The sequence below is a fragment of the Periplaneta americana genome, chromosome 4 (assembly GCF_040183065.1).
Source record: "Periplaneta americana isolate PAMFEO1 chromosome 4, P.americana_PAMFEO1_priV1, whole genome shotgun sequence".
Classification (NCBI taxonomy): Eukaryota; Metazoa; Arthropoda; class Insecta; order Blattodea; family Blattidae; genus Periplaneta; species Periplaneta americana.
The window spans coordinates 36220625-36236619 of NC_091120.1; the positions used below are offsets into that span (position 1 = coordinate 36220625).

General features: G+C 34.7%; 1 protein-coding gene and 1 long non-coding RNA gene across 2 annotated transcripts in view; one reads left to right on the forward strand and one right to left on the reverse strand.

Moving 5' to 3' along the window:
- The window catches only part of LOC138697711 (uncharacterized), a 542983-nt gene that overhangs the window by 336552 nt on the left and 190436 nt on the right, over positions 1-15995 (reverse strand). The gene's annotated exons all lie outside the window — the stretch shown is intronic.
- LOC138697710 (uncharacterized) overlaps positions 1-15995 on the forward strand; it is a 63751-nt gene that overhangs the window by 23363 nt on the left and 24393 nt on the right. Inside the window, exon 2 of the mRNA XM_069823189.1 lies at positions 13973-14348. Within this exon, the coding sequence (XP_069679290.1) occupies positions 13973-14331 (359 nt within the window). The 3' untranslated portion in view covers positions 14332-14348. The remainder of the gene's footprint in view (positions 1-13972; positions 14349-15995) is intronic.

Here is a 15995-nt window from a genome sequence, read left to right on the forward strand (position 1 = left end):
GTGCTGGTATTCATCGAAACAAGTCCTATAACATGGGTCCTATAATTAATATCGTCAGAGATATGAATTGTTCACCAACATCAGGTAATAATCTATGTGACTTCCGTTAAAAATGTTTATTAATAGTCTACAGGTCCTAAAATTAATATATTTCTAAAAAGAAGTACTAGTTTAATATCATAGGAAATGCTCAATATGATTTCCAATGAAGAAAAAAAAGCATTCCGTATTCCAAGAGGTGGTAGTACTCGTATTTATGAAAACAAGAAAAAGTCTAATAAATTCTAGTCTTGCAACTTATACTACACTTTTTAATTTCGTATTATACAAAATGTGTCAAGAAAATCACATCTTCGATCACATCCTCTCATTCTGTACAAGTTTTGGAATCGAGATCATTTCCTTGACAATTAGGTCACAGAAATCTGGAATGTCTGGTCGCCTCTGATATCGAGTTTTAGCCACAAAACTGGTATACAATTACGCATTCTTCGACAATGATGAATTACCTTCAGCTATTTTTTTCTGTGACCGAGAAATCCAGATCAATGAGATTCTGTCATCGGGATGGTAGGCCTATTAAAAAAATCTTTATAAACTCGTAAAGAAGAGTTCTTTAAATTTAGTGTTATGAGAAATGTAGGCCTATCACAAGTGACTCAACTATGTTTTATATTAAAAGCATAGATTATATTGAATGTAACAATATATAAGATCTGCAAGGAATGCGATTTTGTGCTATTACACTTTTACTGCGTCATACTACTTTCTATCAATAAAACGGTACGAAAGGACGTCTTTGAACAAATCATGGCTACTAATCGCACAATTTTATCGTTTCCCTAGCATTTCTTTAATTTTAGTTCTTTCCTAGGCTTTGTTTGTTTTTATCACTACCCTAGAATTAGTTTCTTTGTTTGCCAACATTTCAAACTGCAAATTCTTTACTGTACTATAAAACATTCTTTGCGATCGTAATTTGAGTCCTTTATAGTTAGTCGACTGAAAATGGCGGCTCCGTCCAAACATTTTGGTGAAGGTAACATTAGTAAAATAGAATTTTAGTAGGCCTACGTCAATTAATACTTATTTTATCGTATTTGAGTAGGCCTACTTCATTTCTTCTAATCTTTATATACTTTCTCCTGTTTTTATCACCTCCCTACCATTTATTTCTTTGTTTGCCAACATTTAAAACTGCAAATTCTTTATGGTATAAAACATGTTTTGCGATCGTCATTTTTTACATCATAAAGAATCAACTGAAAATGTCGGCTCCGTTCAAAAGTTTTGGTGAAGCTAACATTAATGAAATAGAATTTTAGTAAGTTAATTAATATTTTATTGTATCAAAGTACTTTATTTCTTCTAATTTTTATATAGCCTATTTACTTCTAATCGTGTAATAGCCAATTAAATCCCACTCGAGTTTTGATTTTCTCTAGATATATCAAAACCTCTAGTGAGATTACTGTTGATTACTTCTACTTCAGTGCATGTTTTACCATGATTTCGTGGAAATATGAAGATTTAGGTTAATACTTTGTAAAAATATCTGAGTATGGCACACAAAATTAATATTATGAACAACATGTAGAAATCCAGTTACTAATTTTAATTATTACAAATCTCTTTATCGTTTCAATATTATGAACATTAAATTACATAAATGAACAATTTTATTTCAATTATTGCTTAACATGATTTTACATATATATAGAAAAAATACTGAAAATTTAACCAATTCACAAACCGGGGCGAGTTCACCTGATTCCATGCAGTAAATCTTAACCATTTACATTTGTTTCATGTGGTCGAAGAGTTAGTTATGCCTACTATTGCCTTGTGTGAAGACATAGGCAATATCTGGTAGCAATACGAGATTTACAAAGGTAATTCTCAGGAAGGAGAGGGAAGTTATAAGGTCTGTGAATGTCTGTTATGATGAAGAGGTGAAAAATAATTGCTTAACTATAAATATCAACACGACGAATCAAAAGGAGAATAGCAATAGCAAAGGAAGCTTTTAATAAAAAAAGGAGCATTTTCTGCGGACCTTTGGAGAAAGAATTAAGGAAGAAACTAGTGAAGTTCTTTGTATGGAGTGTAGCATTGTATGGGGCAGAAACATGGACATTATGACGATGTGACTAGAAGCGAATAGAAGTATTTGAAATGTGGATATCGAGAAGAATGGAGCGTGTGAAATAGACAGAGTAAGAAACGAAGCTGTGTTGAAAAAAGTACATAAAGAAAAAATGTTGCTGAAACTGATCAGAAAGAGGAAAAGGAATTGGCTGGGTCACTGGTTGAGAAGAAACTGCCTACTGAAGGATACACTCGAAGGAATGGTGAACGGGAGAAGAGTTCGGGGCAGAAGAAGATATCAGTTGATAGACGACATTAAAAGAAGAAGACGAAGAGGAAGGCAGAAAATAGGAAAGATTGGACAATGCTGGGTTTGCAGTGAAAGACCTTGGGCAGTACACTATGAATGAATGAATGAATGAATGAACCCCCCCTTAAAGAACGTACAGAAAGCTATTAGAAATTATTTCGAAATATTATCTTTAAATGATAATGAAATCATTAAAGAGTAATCCTCATGTTATCCTGTAGAACAGGGTTTTAAATTTAATATGTTTAAAATAATCGGATTTTCCTCTATAACACCCTCAAGAGCTCTGTAAAATCTATGTAATAACAAATAGTCTGTTGTTCGAAACAGAATAATTACCTAGCGCAAACATAAAACAGAAAATAGAATTCAAAGCCGCTTACAGTTTCAATTCAAAACCAGTAATTACATAAAAACAGCAACACGTTAATTACCGTTGGCTATTAGGGGGTCTATGCCATTGGTGGACAACAAATGGTTGTGTTACTGGGAAATAAGCAGGGATGTTGCAATATAGCCCACAAAATGGTATAGCTCTACCATATAAATACGCCGAAGTTTGAATTGTATATCATATCGTCAAGTTTTCCGACCAAATCGCACTATAAATCAACACATAATGTGATTAACTTTCATTTCACTGCATTGTGAAAAGGATAATTGACACAGGATACTATATTTCGATCGTAAAGCGATTTTCAGAAACGCTATTACGACTGTAATAAGAAGAAATTGATATTTTTGGATAGGGTCCAACACCACATATAATAAAAGGAAAAAAGTCTCTAGAAAAATGATTAAATTCCAATTATCTTGTCTATAACATGTCATAGAAATTACTGTCATGAGGGTGGCACATTCTTTCGTATTATTTATTGCGTTTTGCAACAAGTCAGTTCCTTTACCATGCTGAGAATTATACAAAGTGGAAGTGAAATAATCCTGCAAGTTGAAAGGACGATAGGGTACACTTAAATGAATAGAAAACCTATATTACGTTTTGTATTTAAGTGCAGGATTAATTAGAAAATTAAGTTGGAAGTTTCAGCAGTCCGGCAACATCGCCGCTAACACACAGCTCTTTCTTCTCGTGGTACGGATGTAAGAGGTTAATGAACTCGGATCTGTGTTCCAAGGTCAACTACTCCTCACTCCCCTCTCTGCCTACAACATTGTAACCTGGTTTCATCGTTGGGTGGCTTCAAATTAGTGGTTTTTAAATTAAATTTACACGGAAAGTCCACGATATTGATAAATAAATAAATGAGGAATAAATGATTCTTTATTAGATTTTCTACCGATATAGACAAAAATCACGAGCCTACTCGCGATAGTTACCGTATTAGAGGGTGTTAACTTTTGGGAGAACAAAAAATTCTGAAAAAAACTATGGACTTTATACCAATATGCTATTACACTTTTTGTTACGTACAACATGAGTTATTTGTTCAGAAAATCTGCAAGATTATTTCACTTCCATTTTGTATAGGGCTAATCCTTTACAGTTTTTACTCTATTACTCAAAATGCTACGATATTATTGCCAAAAATTGAGCACTGAGCCCCTTAATACATCGCCTCCAGAAATACCATTCATTGGCTTTGGTTTTCTATACCTTAACCCTCAATAGGCTTTGCGCATCCTCTCTCAATGCATCTTTCCATCTACCCTTAGATTTTCCTATTCTTCTTTTGTTATATACGCTAATGTTCGCTAAAATAACTTCTTCTTGAGTATGCGACCTTCATCCATTTAACCAAATGAGAAGACAGACCATTGCAACCTTTAAACCTTAATAAATAATGTTGTAACTTTAATTTATTTATGCACAATATAAATTGATTTCTTCATCATTATCTGATTCTTCATCTAACTCCATTCAATTTTGTTTCAAGTATCCTTCTCAAATTACTCGTATTTCACGTATGATGGTTCTGGCTTTAAATATACAGCATAGAATAATACGCTATGTTAGCCAACAGTACTCTGTTCTTGACCTCTACCATTCCATCATTATCTGTATTTAACGTACAATCCGTATAGATAGAATAATAAACTTTCTGAATCTCACTATCATTAAATTGGAGAGTTTGCGCATTCAATTGTCTGCTAGACTGAATCCGAACTCTTCCTTTGTTCACAATTTCTAGACCTATCAATTTGGTTGGGTTTCCAATTCTGTGTACACTTCATTGATGCCTGTACTTGTTCTACCTACAATACATAAATCATCCGCATAGGGTATAAGACGACGTGATTTGTAGTCTAAAGTGGAGTTTGGATCTAATTTTAATTTTATAATTATAAATTCAAATGCAAGGTTAAAGAGAATTTTATTGGGTCCAGCACATCAAAAGGTACCTAGAAATGAGATCATATAATATGGAACGAAATTAGAAGATGAGCTTTCATATAAGCAGACACTCTCTTTAAATCCAAATACATTTGATTCAATTTACAAAATTATACGGTTGAAATATATAAATAGAATTACTTTTTTCATAATTTCACATAAATAGCTATAGGTAGTGTATATCGTAATTTATTTAATGTTCTTTTACTATTTACGAAAATAAGCATTTATATATAATAAATATAGGCTATTAGTGCTTTATTATATGAAACTTCGAATAAGTCCCTCTCTTTTCGTTCCAAGCCGTTCATAATTTCTTGCAAGTAGTTCATCCAGCGCAATAACTGGGCGGTATTTCTCATAACAAATTAAGACTCTGGCTCATTCATACGTTTTCATCGCCAGAATTTAAAATAATTCGCAACGAAAAATAGAAACAGTTCTTCATGTGTTTATTATTTCATTAGAAACATAGAACAACTTCCTGGTCCTCACGATTGCAACAGTTCTTTCGATGGATTCTGTCGACCAATTCTGACGAAGAACATGGGGTTTTTATTTCTGTATCATTTTTGTAAATATTAATTCGATGCGTTAATCAATATATCTGATACCACAACTATGTCAAATTAGATTAAAAGCTGATAAAGGAGTGTTGCTCATATTAGCCGTGTTGAAAAAGAGTTGGCATATTTCCCTTATTGTCCCTGCTCATATTACATTTTGAGCTAACTTTTTCTACCTAGACAGCAGTTAGATAGTTGACGTTACTCGCTGGCCACTAGTCACCAGGCCGTACCGAGCCGTGCCAAACAAAACACAATCGAAATGGTGGTAGTAAAATTCGCGATCATATTCTTAAATAATTCACTGCATTAGTCAAGTGCAAGACTTCTGGCTTCTGTTGCATTCAAACAATTATAAAATACGATAATTTGGTCCAGGGAGCAACCGTTTTTGATGCAAAGATAATTTGTTTGGCTTGTTTCTCAAATAAAATTACGAAATGGCGTTCCTGTGCTTAACATTTAATAAAAGAAGAAATATAGCAAAACTGTTTTGTCTCGAGAATCTCATCTAAGTCACGTAATAGGTCACGTAATCTACTTCAATATATTTGCGCAAATATATCTTGTAGCTAACAGTGGTGCTATCTCTCAGTAATGTTCAGAACGAAGGAGGTAGAGAGAGAAAAGAAACAAATTTCTCCCTCCAACGACGCCACACACCAACGTCGTGTTCTTATGTTGGCAAGATTGTGTATTTACTTAAATTTGGTGCTAAACGTAACGGCACGGTTCAAAGATACCGTGGGAATTCTCCAGTTTAGCGCAAACAACTTTATATAGCCTCAAACTTCATACACCGCAACATTGAGGTAGAAACAGCATTTTTTAAATATTTGCTATTCCATATGAAATCGATCAGTAAAAAACCTCGCATTTTTAATACTATAATTTTTTCCCTATTTATACAAGGTGCTGAGGGCAGTGCATTTTCAAAAATATACTATCGAAAGTCAAACGGTTTTCGTACTATTGAGCGACAAATTTTGCGTATCTTGTAAAAACAAGCCTCTTTCAGCGCTCAGAACTCTGGAACCATTTACTGCAGAACATTGAACGACAGCTAATTTTGAAGCTGACATTTGGTAGGTTATGTTAAGAAGTAATCCTTGTTTTTATTGTATACAGAGAGACAGATAATCTGATTTTACTTACTTTTAGGCTTTTTGCCAATTTGTGAAAATGTAAAAAAAAAAAAATATTGAGAAAAAACCTTGTATTATTAAGAGGGACTTCTTAATTGTTTGCTTAGTGGCTGGGCAATAAGTTTCGAGGGTATTAAATAAATTATTTTCACACGCCTAGACTTGAACGGCGCAGTGCCGCACGGACTGGCCGAGAGCTGAAGATAAGCGAGCGTTGGGCGTCATTTTACTCCTGTGTTTATGAAAACTTGTGATAAAGCTAGCCCAGCTATGCGCTACTAGACGAAACATCACGTGTTTGTCTCCTGGCCTTGCTTGTCTCAGCTAGCTCCCGTCTCACAGTCAGCTGGTTACTTCACGCGCGTACTACTTATTTTCTTTATTTGATATTTTCAATACTTTCTTATCAACGGTACACCAGTAAAAAAATATGTGTTTATTTGTACTTTCAATGCGGAATCTAACCATATATTTTAAAAATATTTTTTCGTGGCCAAAGGCGTCTTAATGAAGAAAAATCTAAATTTCTCCATTTCCATAAAAAGTAAGAAAATCTGTTTACATGTCAATATAAACTTTAATTTCTCAGCATCAAAATAAACCATGATTTTGATTATTGGCTGAAAGGGTTTCGGAGCCACAATAGTTTAAAGTTGCTAATTTTATGAAAATACTATAAACTTAAATATTTTTAATTTAAACACTATTAAGTTCTGATGCCTCAAACTTTGCACTAAGCATTGTATCACAGTTGTCAGAAAAAGTTTCATTGTATTTAAAAAATTGCAAGGTCAATTTTCTCTATATTTCGGTCGATTTGAGATGGAATAGCCCATATTCAACAATAATTTCGTTCAACCTCTCTCTAAAGCTATTTTTCTGCACTTAAATAACATTGAAATTAACTGCTGGTTCAGAATTTCACAAAATAATCAAACAGACATTTCTTTTTTCAAACACAAAATCGCTGCTTTACAGACATGCCATCACGATCCAACTGATTCACAAAACACAAGAACGCTATGGAGCAGTGTTACGAACAACAATATTATTGCAAAGAGAAGAAACATTTCCACGGATAGCACAGGAGCCAAAAGCTCTCCAATTACTCACATCATTTGACTGCTCATATTTGCATGAGTTCTCCTATGCCAATCAAGAGGAAATACAGTTAAGTTTATTCCCACGTGAAACAAGTTCAATAAAACGTACTACACTTGTTTATTTTGTATCTTGTATGGCGTGTAGTGCTACATAGAAAACACTCCTCCTTGAAGCTAATTAAAATGGAATGCGTGTCCTTGCATAAACCAAGATGAAAAACCTGCAGTCTGAGGTTATTTTACATTGAGTGGGCCAATTAAGTCTCCCACATCTGCCAACTGACTATAGATATTTTATAGATTATTGACAAACAGAAATCTGGGTTAAATAAATGCAATATGCTTCTGTTATCGCTAATTGAATAACGCTGTCATGGATTTAAAAAAGATGTAACCAGTCTGGAACAATTATTACACCTTGGCGACCGATAGAAATACGTAATTCTGCTACTAATTTATTTAACCAAAGTCGTTGGATTGTATTCGATTCCAGGCAGAAGAATGGACACTTTTCTCTATCTTACTAATAATAATAATAATAATAATAATAATAATAATAATAATAATAATAATAATAATAATAATAATAATAAATAATTTCGAGAGAAAAATTGTTCCGGGGCCGGGCATCGAAACCGAGACTTTTGGTTTAACGTACCTACGCTCTACTAACTGAGCTACCCGGGAACTCTACCCGACACTGATCCAATTTTTCCCCTCTATATCCACAGACCTCAAAGTGGGCTGACAACCGTCAAGAAACCAACTTCGAGTGCACAACAACTCCGTGTGACTTAAATTGTGGTTTTCTGTTAACGAACAGTGACGTGTATTATGCAAATCAAGATTTCAGGCATGACTCCCTGTAAAGTTGATTTGAATAATTTCGAGGGAAAAATTGCATAATACACGTCACTGTTTGTTAACAGAAAACCACAATTTAAGTCACACGGAGTTAGTGTGCACTCGAAGTTGGTTGCTTGACGGTTGTCAGCCCACTTTGAGGTCTGTGGATATAGAGGGAAAATTGGATCGGTGTCGTGTAGAGTTCCCGGGTAGCTCAGTTGGTAGAGCGTTGGTACGTTAAACCAAAGGTCCCGGGTTCGATGCCCGGCCCCGGAACAATTTTTTCTCGAAATTATTCAAATCAACTTTAGAGGGAGTCATACCTGAAATCTTGATTTGAATAATAGTAATAATAATAATAATAATAATAATAATAATAATAATAATAATTGATAGCCGTCCCAACCAGGGTTTAATAATCGGCCTCCTAATCAATTCTAAATAAATATTTATGTTTAATTCAATTTTTTCTTTAATAGAAACCCAAGTTAGATAGGCTATCATTGAGAAATTTATTGAAAATGCAACAAACGATTTAGGCTACAAGACAAATTATATTTTATAAAGAATATAAATGATGTTTAATTATGCTAATCGATGACTTCAGTGCAGTGGAGGATATCATGTCCAGGGTGCTGTCAGGAACTTTTAATTTTCGGAAAACTTCTAAGGACTCCCGTGGGATTGTGCCTCTAGCCCCAATCATAATTCCTATATTTTTTAGGTATTGCTAGAATTATTGATTTGTGTTTTTTCTATTCCTTTTTTAATCTAGATTAAAATTGCGAGTTTCTTGTTTATGTTAGTTAATTAGTTAGGATACAATTAATTAATCATTTAAAGTTTGTGTGACTGCAACCTGTGTATATTTTTGTGTGGCTTTACTTTATTTAAAGTGTTTTTTCTCTCTCTTTATTTCTTGTGTAGCTTTACTTTGTATATAGTGTATTTTTTTCTGTTTATTTCTATTATTGTATTTGTATTCCTGGTGTTGTGGAAGAGAAGGCTTGATGGCCTTAACTACATCAGAATGAATGAATGAATAAATAAATAAATAAATAAATAAATAAATAAATAAATAAATAAATAAATAAATAAATGTCTTGATGTTATATTTGGTCCCCAAATCGCTGCAGCATGGCAGTTAAATTGCCCGTTTTTCTTTGCAGACGTCTCTAGGTTGTTCCTCGCTGTTCTCAAAACGGACTGTGGGATCGAGAATGAGCCCACAATTTTTTTTCGGTCTATGATAATGATATCTGCTCTTCGAGTTGAACAAAATAGGTTTGTCTCTAATATTTTCTGTTTCCTGTGTTGATTTAAGCTGAAGCTTTGCATCTTTATGTCACTTGAGTACGAAATGCGGTTGAGAATTTACGACGTTGTTTGTATTTCTCACATAATAGAGAACAAATGGGGCGGAAAGATTAAATTAAATTCAGGAAAGTAGACAAAGATAAGACGGTTGATGGTTATGGTGATGATGTGGTTAACTAGAACTGTTAAAGGACTTCCACATCAACCAGCTGAGGTAAGGAGATTTCTGTCATAGTTTTCATTTTTCGCTCTTTTATTGAATATTATGAATAGACGTATTAGCTTTAACTTGATATACGTTTTAGACCATACTTGCACAAACAGCGCTCAACGAGCGCGCGCGTTCCTTCGGAGCGGGAGAGCCCTTTTTACCACTCGCATAAACGGAGAGGAAGATACGTCAGAATGACATAGACTTGCAATAGGTTGAGGAGAAGGAAACGACCACTCAGTTATCTAGTGGAGTGCAGTGCATAGTCCTATTCTCAGTAACTGTTTCACGTTGCTTACCTACTGCTATAGTACAGTATGGAGGAATCTAAAAGACGGAACATAACATTTAACATTTAATGATTTACAGCTCGAACTTATTGATCTTCAATGTGACCTAAGGGCTAAAGATCGTTTGAATAATACTACTAGCCTGGTTGAGTTTTACAAGACTAAACATTAGCAATAATATCCGCGTCTACACAGGCTGGCTGTGAAAATGATTGCAATGTTTGGCTCAACATTTATATTTGTGAGCAACTGTTTTCTATAATCAACTTTAATAAAGGCAGAAATCGAACATCTGTAACTGATGTTTCATTACGATCAGTAGGCTACTGTTCCTTTCAGCTGCCAACAGCATAAAACCTTGTTTTGATGTAGGTACTGATAAATAAAAATATAACAAAATGATATTGTACATTATTTTAAGTAGCTATAGAATTTCTATTATTTATGTAAAATAAATATTTCTTTATTAATTAATAATAGTCCAGATAGTTTTGCAACACTGAACGGGAGTTCATTTCATAAACACTCGTAAAAGTACTTCCTTTTGTGTATATTTTGTACGAGATCACCCCTTCTTCCAGTCCATCCTTTTACAGAGCGCAGCTAATATCTACATTCCGCTCATGAGCTGCGAGCCGGCTCGGAGAGCGCGCAAACCTTGTGCATGCCTGTTTTAGACCATACTTCATTTGAAAGCATGCGACATAATTTAAGAAAATGAGTGTTACGAAAAAAAAAGAAATTCTCGCATTTTGTAACAACACGGTTTAAGTACCATTTTGCAAGTGATCTTACTATATGTAGAGTATATTCTTCAATTATTATTCAAAATACAATCATAATGAAATAATATGTATCAAAATAAGACGAAGTTCGGTTTTCGTGGTTTCAGAAAAACATTTTTCAAAATAACAAAGTAAGACTTTTTTTTTAATTTGCTAATTGTATGATTTAAGTAGATATATCTAACCTAAATTAATATTTCGCCAAATCTGAGTAGTAGCTATAAGCTTATGTTCATTTTAACAATTTATAATATAATATTTAATTTCGAAGATAGATTATTGATAAGTGTATAGAAGTTAAAATATACGTGGGCTATGATCAATAGTAAAACCATATTCTTTTCTCTTCACTCAAAACATTAAAGGACACTTACTACAATATAAATTTCTACACGTGTAACGAAAATGTATTTATAATATTAGCGACCGACATCCTCAGTAATAGGTTAGATCTACCCGTTAAGAAGCCCCCCAATATCATTGTAGTTATCTGACTGGAGAGGTGGAAACATACACTTAAATAGCAAAGAAATGTAAAAATAATTCTGCAGTTCAATAATTTCTGTTACAAACATTTTACATCCATAATAACTTCACTCTTTTATTTGCACTTTATTCTGTGACAAAAACGTAAGACAAAGTTTTGAGATTTTAAGTGCATCACTATTGTGAGGGTAAGTTTTTATTTCATTCATTCATTCATTCATTCATTCATTCATTCATTCATTCATTCATTCATTCATTCATTCATTCATTCATTCATTCATTCATTCATTCATTCACAGATTTATGTCCAAGGGCAGGCCTTTCATTGTAAACCAGCATTCTCCATTTTTTACTATTTCCTGCCTTCCTTTTTGTCACCGCATATGACTCATACATCTTAATGTCGTCTATCATCTGATATCTTTTTCTCCCGTTTACCATTCCTTCCAGTGCATCCTTCAGTAGGTATTTTCTCCTCAGCCAGTGACCTATCCAATTTATTTTTCTCTTCTTAATCAGTTTCAGCATCATTCTTTCTTAACTCACTCTTTCTAGCACAGCTTCATTTCTTATTCTGTCTGTCCATTTCACGCGCTCCATTCTTCTCCATATCAACAGTCGCTTCTCTTCACTTTGTCGTAATGTTCATGTTGCTTTCCCCATACAATGCCATACTGCACACGAAGCACTTCACATCTTTTTCTTAGTTTTTTTTCCAGAGGTCCGCAGAAGATGCTCCTTTTTCTATTAAAAGCTTCCTCTACTATTGCTATCCTCCTTATGACTTCCTGGCAGTAGCTCATGTTTGAAATACAAATCCAGTAATTGCTTCACTAATTTTATTATACTTCATGTACAGCGTTCTTGGATAAATTGACTCTCAAATAATGAATGGTACTGAATATGAAAAAGTTCTGGAGAAACTACTGTAAACAGACAGACAGGAAGATAGCATCCCCAAGACAACTTTCCGTAACAGGGAATCTGAAAGTCCATAATCCGTCAAAATCTCGAAATAGTGATTGGAATTTCTTTCACATTTATAGTCAGTATGTTACAGACTGTTTGACAAAAATCCATACCTTTGCTATTTTGACCTAAATTCACGAGTTAGACTCATTAATGATATATGCGACAAAGAATTTTTTTTATTTGGTTATTTAACGACATTGTATCAACTACTAGGTTATTTAGCGTCGATAATATTGGTGATAGCGAAGTGGAATTTGGCGAGATGAGACCGAGGTTTCGCCACAGATTATCTGGCATTCACCTTACGGTTGGGGAAAACCTCGGAGAAAACCCAACCAGGTAATCAGCCCAAGAGGGGATCGAACCCGTGCCCGAGAGCAACTTCAGACCAGCAGGCAAGCGCCTGTAGCTCAAAGAATTTTCCACATCCTTTCTGTATATGCAGATCCACCGAACATAACCGATGATTTAGTGGTTACGATTCGAAAAATCCGTAAAGTGGATGTTTTTTTTAAAAAGATCACTTTATAAAACTATATGAAAGATAATATGTAGTATTTTTAAAGATTAAGATAACTTTCTTTAACATATATCACATATTTTGTCATGGTCTTTTAAATTATTCAGGAAAGTTAATGAAATAAAGGCTGTAAAATGTAATTCTCTGCTCCTCATACGCAGTTCCTAAGAAAAACTTCGCAAAAACATTCATATTTAGTTGTCAAGATAGGTGTTGAAGCAGCCTCTAATAAGCAACATGGTACATGTTAAATATCTATCATTTCAAGCAACCCCAAAATTGGGAGAAATAAGAAATTAGTGATTCAAATTGTGTTAACTTTAACTAACATTATGCCATGCTGAAAAAATGAGGAATTGCCGCTAGTTCCAGCCAATAGTTCCAAATCTAATTTTGGCACATACTTATGACTTATCCATATGTTGACTGTGTTAGACAAACTGGTTTTGAAATATGTTCCGATGACGAACATTTAAAAAAACTTCCGTGGCAAACCGTTCTTGAAAATCTCTTTAATGTCAAATAATTTTAAAAATTCTTCAATGGTAAAATTATTTCGAAAAAAAATGTCATGGATAACTGTTTTTAAAAGTAATTCTATAGCAAACATGTTTTAAATCTCTCACGGTAAAATAATTTTAAAAATTCTTTCACTAAACTGTTTCGAAGGGGAAACTGCTAATATTTTTTTGCAAATGCCTCTAATATACGTCTTATACGTTTCCATGGCAGATCATTTTTTAAAGTGGGACCATAACACACTGTTCTTTTAAATGCTCCATGCCAAACTTTAATTTCTTTTTTCAATCAATTTTCGAAGTCTGCAAAGGCTATAAGCCTCCCCACCGATGCTGATTGTTACATATGCTTAGTATCCGAAAATATATGAGAGCTCTACAAAATTTAAGTACGCAGTTTTATTGCCTTTGCCGTGTCTTGTATTTCGTATAATAAGAAAGATAAAATATTATTTTTTTCAGAGGGTCGAGGGAAGAAGAAGAAGCTGGCGTTGTTGCTGCCTCTGCTGCTGTTCTTCAAGCTGAAGGTGCTTCTGGTGCCCATCTTGCTGAGCGTGCTCTTCATCAAGAAACTGCTGATTCTGGCCGCCGTCCTCTTCCCCAGCTTGCTCAGCTTGGTCAAGTTCTGCAAGCCCCACCACGGTCACAGCTACTCCGGCTGGAGTTCAGGGCCTGACAGCTCGGCCGAGTACAGCACCGGATACGGCCACGCCGCGCCGTACCACGGCGACTACCACAGTCGGAGGAGCGCGAGGTGGGACGCCCAGTCCTTGGCTTACCGCGGCTACCACAGAAACAACGACGATCACACCGGAGTCTAACCACGTGCATTCTGAAGGTATGCAACTCTTTATCCCTTGATTGATTAATTAATAGACCCGATTTTGTGAGATTGACGGTTCTGAATGTATTCTAGTCTTCATCGTATGATTGATTAATTTTTAAGCTGGTAGTTTTGAACGTATGCCACACTTTATCTTTTGATAAAAACATAAAGGTAAAGGTATCTCCTTCACATGCCATGAAGGCACTTGGGTGGCATGGAAGTAGAGTCCCATGCTTTCCATGATCTCGGCACTAGAATGAGGTGGTGTGGTCGGCACCACGCTCTGACCGCCTTTACCCCTGGAAAATCGAAAAATAGAAAAATCGAAAGAGAATTGGGAGGACAAATTTAAAAGGTACGCAAAACGCGTCCTTGCAAGGGGTTGGGGGCTGTACAAAACTAAATATGTGAGCTCCAAGCCTGTTGGCCACTAGTCTCACTCCGGGTTACGCTGCTCCATTGAAGGAGCTCTAGAAAATTTTGACCGCCTTTACCCCCGGGAAAGACCCGGTACTCAATTTTATAGGAGCCTGAGTGAAGCTCGGGGCCGTTGTGGAAGTTTGACAACGAGAAAAATCCCGTCACCACTCGGGATCGAACTCCGGATCTTTCAGTCCTTAACCAGCTGCTCTACCAACTGAGCTAGCTGGTCGCTCTTTATCTTTTGATTGATGCATTAATTTATTAATTTCTTTTTCGGATGATTCTGAAGGTTATGCAAGATTATTTCTAGATTGATTCAGTAATTGACTTTTGAAGCTTGTGGTTCTGAGGATATGGAAGTCTTTATATCTTGGTTGATTCATTGATTGATTTTTGATGCTGGTAGTTTTGAGCGTATGCCAGACTTTATCTTTTGATTGGTGCATTAATTGATTAATTTTTATTCGGGTGATTCTGAAGATATGCAAGACTGTTTTAGATTGATTCAGTAATTGACTTTTGAAGCTTGTGGTTCTGAGGATATGGAAGTCTTTATCTCTTGGTTGATTCATTGATTGATTTTTGATGCTGGTAGTTTTGAACGTATGCCAGACTTTATCTTTTGATTGATGCATTAATTGATTAATTTTTATTCGGGTGATTCTGAAGATATGCAAGACTGTTTTAGATTGATTCAGTAATTGACTTTTGAAGCTTGTGGTTCTGAGGATATGGAAGTCTTTATCTCTTGGTTGATTCATTGATTGATTTTTGATGCTGGTAGTTTTGAGCGTAAGTCAGATTTTATCTTTTGGTTTATGCATTAATTGATTAATTTTATATCCGGGTGATTCTGAAGATATGCAAGACTGTTTTAGATTGATTCAGTAATTTACTTTTGAAGCCATCTCAAGATAAGCAAGTCTTCATCTCTTGATTGATTTTTGAAGGAGGTGGTTCTGAATATATGCAAGACTTTATATCTTGATTAATTCACTAATTGAAGACATGCAAGTGTTTATTCTTGATTGATTCATTAATTTATTGATTTTTGAAGTGGGAGGTTCTGAAGATATGGAAGTGTATATCTCTTGGTTTGTTCTGGCGGTTCTTAAGATATGCAAGTCTTTATCTTTTGAGTAATCATTATTAATCTTCGAAGTGGACGGTTCTGAACACATGTATATCTTTATCTCTTGTTTCATTCATTAATCGATTCTCGATTCTTGAATCCAC